This window comes from Castor canadensis, chromosome 16, assembly GCF_047511655.1.
Source record: "Castor canadensis chromosome 16, mCasCan1.hap1v2, whole genome shotgun sequence".
NCBI lineage: Eukaryota > Metazoa > Chordata > Mammalia > Rodentia > Castoridae > Castor > Castor canadensis.
The window spans coordinates 67868603-67875212 of NC_133401.1; the positions used below are offsets into that span (position 1 = coordinate 67868603).

At 39.7% G+C, this 6610-nt stretch overlaps 1 protein-coding gene across 1 annotated transcript; it reads left to right on the plus strand.

Moving 5' to 3' along the window:
- The first annotated feature begins 330 nt into the window (after positions 1-330).
- LOC141417940 (olfactory receptor 2Y1B-like) lies at positions 331-1263 on the plus strand. The gene has a single exon (XM_074057398.1). The coding sequence runs from the start codon at positions 331-333 to the stop codon at positions 1261-1263; it is 933 nt and encodes a 310-aa protein (XP_073913499.1).
- Positions 1264-6610: the final 5347 nt, after the last annotated feature.

A 6610-nucleotide genomic window follows, 5' to 3' on the forward strand; every position in this document is an offset into this window, starting at 1 on the left:
AGGGTTTCTCAAACTATTTGCCTGGGGCTGATTTAAAACCATGATCTTCCTGATTTCGGCCTCCTGAGTAGCTAGGATTACAGACTTGAGCACTGGCGCCCTGTATACTTTTATGACCATGGAGGCCAAGAACCTGATGGACATTGCATACAATGACAGGGGAAATAAACTGGAAAAGGCAAGAAGAAATAAAAATAAAGTGTAATTTAGGTCCCATCCATGGGTCATGCTTGTCCAATATCCATTACAGGTATTTACTACCTACCTATTATCCTTAAATCCTACTCCAAATGGCATGGGATCTGCCTCAATGACAGGAGCTCAAGGGAGATGGAGACAACCAATGACAGCACAGGTGGGGATTTCATCTTAGTGGGCTTCTCTGAGCATCCTGAATTGGAGCTGATCCTCTTGCTGTTTGTCTTGACATTCTACAGCGTAACCCTTGTGGGTAATGTGGCCATCATCTCACTGTCCATCCTGGATACTCGACTCCACACACCCATGTACTTCTTTCTCAGAAACCTCTCTGTGCCAGACCTCTGCTTCACCACCAGCACTGTGCCCCAGATGCTGGTGAACATGTGGGGAGGCAGCAAGAAGATCAGCTATGCTGGCTGCATGGTCCAGTACTGGGTGGCCTTGGCACTTGGCTCCACTGAGTGTGTGCTTCTTGCAGTCATGGCAGTTGATCACTATGTTGCAGTTTGCTGGCCTCTGCGTTATGCCACCATCATGCACCCCAAACTGTGCCACCTCCTGGCAGCATCTTCCTGGTCATCTGGCTTTGCAAACTCCTTTCTACAGTCCTCAATGGCCATGGTGCTGCCTCACTGTGGAAACCAGCACGTGGACCATTTCTTCTGTGAACTCCTGATCATTGTTAAACTCTCTTGTGTGGATACTGGCCCGACAGAGTCCAAAATGTTAATTGCTTGGCTAATAATCCTATGCATACCTGTCTCCATCATCCTGACCTCTTACGTGTGCATTGCAAGGGCAGTGGTGAAAATGCACTCAGCAGAGGGGAGGAAAAAGGCCTTTGGGACCTTTGCCTCCCACCTAATGGTGGTGTCACTGTTCTTCGGGACCATTATGTTTTTGTATCTGCAACCAAAAGGCAACTACTCCCAGGACCAGAGTAAAGCACTTTCGGTGCTCTACATGATTCTCGCACCCACCCTCAACCCCTTGATCTACACACTGAGGAACAAGGATGTGAAGAAAGCAGTCAAGAAGCTGGTGGGGAAAGAGCAGGAATAGGGGAATCCAAGGGTAGAAGAACAGGAGAGGTTATTATAGGAGATTTGATTTGGGGTATTTGCTTGATTTAACTGCTCTTGGTTCACTTTTCTGTGGAGTGGAGTAGAATAGCTAATGTGTCCTATCCCCTGGCTATTCCTGGACCCATTCCCTTTTGGGATGAGAACTCACCAGAAGGAAATTTGAACATTCCTTAAAGGAACTTCTATATAAGGAATTTCTCAGTGACAAGTCAATCTGTGTTCATCTGCTAATGCCTTTTTAGTCTAAATGAAGAGTTACTAACTTATTCAAATACCACCAAATATATACACAAGTGTTACAATAACAATGATGCAAATTTTTACTACATTTATTAAGCAGCCTCATGGCCACAGCAGCTTCCACATCATCTCATATCATTTTCACTTCACTCTCATTAACATGGTCAGGCATAGCAAATACAGAGCCTCCAGTCAGCAATACACAATGAATACTTAACACAGGTAAATAAAGAACAAATAATAAGAACTAGTAATACACAGAGACTAGATTTCTGCTTTTTAGAACTTTATGAAAGGAATCCTATGACCATTCAGGATAAGGCTGTAGAACACATCAAATTTTGTACAGTTAAGTATGTAATTCTAGAGGAGGTGTTTGAATGATAAAAATAAACATGTTTGTTTGTTGGGAGTGTAAGGCAGTTTATAAACTTCACAACCACAATAATGACTAAATAAAGACAACTGAGTTAAGTAGAGAGAAAGTAACTAACTCATCTCAGTGAATCTCCAGAGTTCCCCACTTATTTATGGGTTTTTCTACAAAAACCAAAACCCATTATTTTGAGTGGGGAAATGAATGCAAAAGGAGACAGATGGCTTGTGCTATATTCAGATGTTTTTCATATGATAACGATCTCAAGGTTCCAAGTCCACTACTGTCATTAACAGGCTGTGCAGTCATTCCATGGCCCAGGATCGATCAGGAGCATCCTAATTGTGCGAGTATGACTCAGAGTCTGTGATGACATATCTTTTTGAGGAACATTTTCCATTGATGAATGTAGGACTTGAGAAAACACTCTCCTTCCATCCCCTAAAGAGCAGTCTTTCATCATATGATTTGGATGTCAGTCTATTCTGCCTCACCTGATAGAATGAGGCCACTGCTTTTGTCCTGTTTGAATTGTTACACATGCTTCTAGATGAGTCAAACTCTGAAAATGCTCAATAAATGTGGATTGAATGAATGATATGGCAGGATGCCTCCATAGAAAGGCAACATATGGGCTGGAATGCTTCTGAAACATCTTTCTGGTATTATGTGCAACACCACATTCATACAGGATGGGCATGTTGTATGGCAAATGAATGAAGATGTGGATTGAAAAAAATAAAATTATCATATCTATGACTGGCTGCAGCCATCTGTATTGAGCTAGACCCTAACAACCATACCAAAATACAAGAGGCAAGAATTAGTTCAAATATACATCCTTGCTTAAAAAGAGAAAAGAAATAACTGTTTTATTTAAAAAATCAGCTTTCCAATTAGAGCAGATTTTGTACTGTCCCAACCCCTACGGACATTTGATGATTCTGGGGACATTCTTGGTTTTATCACAACCAGGGAGCAAGGTATTACCAGCACATAGCAGGGGTGCTGCTACCCACTGTGATACACAAAGCATACCCCACAGCAAAACATTATCTGTTTTGCTCAGTGCTGGGGCCAAGAAATCCTGAATTAGAGAAAAAATAAGGATGCTCTGATACAAAATAAAAATTTATGAGAGCTACTTATTCATAACAGGGGTTAAATTTATGACATCTGAATTTTTATGAGGTCAGTTAGAAGTCTGATGCAGAATATTGGTGAAACAAGCAAAGAAAGAGCTGAGAACCCACACCTGGGATGTTGAAGAAAACTTGATATTTAGTAACAGTGTGAAGTCACTAACATTCCCAGATTTTAGTGGTTAAAGGAGAAGGAGGTTACTAGACACCATCTGTAGGATCACCAGGAAGCAGCAGCAGCAGCAACCAGCATAGCAGGCCAGTCCTGCAGGATCTGGAGCCTCAGAAAGGATGCTGCAATTGCTCAAAGTGCACCCTGAAGCAGAGTGGGAGACAGGCATACCCTATCTTATCCTTCATTCTGCCCTCCAACTTTGGTGGATATGAAAGACAGGGAGAGGAAGCCCATAGAATTATTTCCTCCCCATGTTCTTGACTTCTCCCTATGCAAAACTGAGGAAATCAAAATAAGGGTAAAATGTATCTGGAGACAAATAGACTCAAATAGGACTGGCACCATCCTTCTGATTTAACTCAGCATCCATTCTTTATGAATATTTACAGCTTATACAAAATTCACCTTACATATGGAAACACTCCACCTCTCTCTACAAAAGGTGTACAAGTGCTGCTGGTTATTGTGTCTACCTCAAGACCATGAATTTCAGGTCATATACTCTTCATATAGTCTATGAGTAACTTCTCAGGCTCTAATGATATGCAAATAAAATAAACAAATAATTTGTTAATAATACATTTAAAAAACCTGTAACAGTCACAGTTTCATTTCTGCAATGGGACTAATGTGGCTATTGATTTTAATCACAAAAGTTTTCCATACCCAGTTCATATTACCTTCCTATTCCTGTCTAACTGTAGCTTAGTACCAATTGATGAGTTTCCCTCCTGCTGGCCTCCCCTGTGTGCTTTACACTGCCTCTGATAACACAACCATTCTACTGTTAAGTTCCATGAGATCAACTTTTTTAGATTCCACGTATGAGTGAGAGCATGCAGGACTTGTCTTTTAGTGCCTGGCTTATTTTACTGAACGCAGTGATCTCCAGTTCTGTCCACAAATGTCATGATTTCCTTCATTTTTATAGATGAATAGTATTTTCTTTATTCACCTTTTTATCCATCCATCAGTTGATGAGCACTTTGCTTATTTACGTTTCTTGGCTGTGATAAATAATGCTGCAATAAACATTGGTGGACTGATGACTTTTCAACATCCGATTTAATTTCCTTTCACTAGATGATCTGTAGTAGGATAGGTAAATCATATAGTAGTTCTATTTTTAATTTTTGTGGAACTTCCTTACTATTTTACATTGTTAATGCAATGACTGTAATTAACATATATTTCTACTGTAGTGTGCAAGGACTCTCTTTTCTCCACATCTTTACTAGCACATATAATCGTCTGTATTTTGTCTTCTTGTTGTTGCTGTTGTTATTGAGGGGGCCTCATAAATACTAGGCAGGTGTTCTACCACTTGAGTCACTCCACCAGTCCTTTTTTAGTGTTAGTTATTTTATTTTTTTTCTTTTATTATTTATATGTGCATACAAGGCTTGGGTCATTTCTTCCCCCAACCCCACCCCCTCCCTTACCACCCACTCCGCCCCCTTCCTCTCCCCCCCCCAATACCCAGCAGAAACTATTTTGCCCTTATTTCTAATTTTGTTGTAGAGAGAGTATAAGCAATAATAGGAAGGAACAAGGGTTTTTGCTGGTTGAGATAAGGATAGCTATACAGGGCATTGACTCACATTGATTTCCTGTGCGTGGGTGTTACCTTCTAGGTTAATTCTTTTTGATCTCACCTTTTCTCTAGTTCCTGGTCCCCTTCTCCTATTGGCCTCAGTTGCTTTTAAGGTATCTGCTTTAGTTTCTCTGCATTAAGGGCAACAAATGCTAGCTAATTTTTTAGGTGTCTTACCTATCCTCACCCCTCCCTTGTGTACTCTCGCTTTTATCATGTGCTCAAAGTCCAATCCCCTTGTTGTGTTTGCCCTTGATCTAATGTCCACATATGAGGGAGAACATACAATTTTTGGTCTTTTGGGCCAGGCTAACCTCACTCAGAGTGATGTTCTCCAATTCCATCCATTTACCAGCGAATGATAACATTTTGTTCTTCTTCATGGCTGCATAAAATTCCATTGTGTATAGATATATTTTCTTAATCCATTCGTCAGTGGTGGGGCATCTTGTCTGTTTCCATAACTTGGCTATTGTGAATAGTGCCTCAATAAACATGGGTTTGCAGGTGCCTCTGGAGTAACCTGTGTCACTGTCTTTTGGGTATATCCCCAAGACTGGTATTGCTGGATCATATGGTAGATCAATGTTGAGCCTTTTCATGTGTTTTTTGGCCATTTGAATTTCTTCCTTTGAGAAAATTCTGTTTAGTTCACTTGCCCATTTCTTTATTGGTTCATTAGTTTTGGGAGAATTTAGTTTTTTAAGTTCCCTATATATTCTGGTTATCAGTCCTTTGTCTGATAACCAGAATGTATAGTTGGCAAATATTTTCTCCCACTCTGTGGATATTCTCTTCACTTTAGAGACCATTTCTTTTGATGAACAGAAGCTTTTTAGCTTTATGTTGTCCCATTTATCTATGCTATCTCTTAGTTTCTGTGCTGCTGGAGTTTCGTTGAGAAAGTTCTTACCTATACCTACTAACTCCAGAGTATTTCCTACTCTTTCCTGTATCAACTTAAGAGTCTGTGGTCTGATATTAAGATCCTTGATCCATTTTGAGTTAATTTTGGTATAGGGTGATATACATGGATCTAGTTTCAGTTTTTTGCAGACTGCTAACCAGTTTTCCCAGCAGTTTTTGTTGAAGAGGCTGCTATTTCTCCATCGGATATTTTTAGCTCCTTTGTCAAGGACAAGTTGGTTATAGTTGTGTGGCTTCATATCTGGGTCCTCTATTCTGCTCCACTGGTCTTCATGTCTATTTTTGTGCCAGTACCATGCTGTTTTTATTGTTATTGCTTTGTAATATAGTTTGAAGTCAGGTATCGTGATATCTCCTGCATTGTTCTTTTGACTGAGTATTGCCTTGGCTATTCGTGGCCTCTTTTGTTTCCATATAAATTTCACAGTAGATTTTTCAATCTCTTTAATGAATGTCATTGGAATTTTGATGGGAATTGCATTAAACATGTAGATTACTTTGGGGAGTATCGACATTTTTACTATGTTGATTCTACCAATCCATGAGCATGGAAGATCTCTCCACTTTCTATAGTCTTCCTCAATCTCTTTCTTCAGAAGTGTATAGTTTTCCTTGTAGAGGTCTTTCACATCTTTTGTTAGGTTTACACCTAGGTATTTGATTTTTTTTGAGGCTATTGTAAATGGAATTGTTTTCATACATTCCTTTTCAGTTTGCTCATTGTTAGTGTATAGAAATGCTAATGATTTTTCTATGTTGATTTTATATCCTGCTACCTTGCTATAGCTATTGATGATGTCTAGAAGCTTCTGAGTAGAGTTTTTTGGGTCTTTAAGGTATAGGATCATGTCATCTGCAAATAGGGATATT

What these genes read in the sequence shown, in the direction of transcription:
- LOC141417940 (XM_074057398.1), top strand. Translation starts at nt 331, where the DNA reads ATGGAGACAACCAATGACAGCACAGGTGGGGATTTCATCTTAGTGGGC.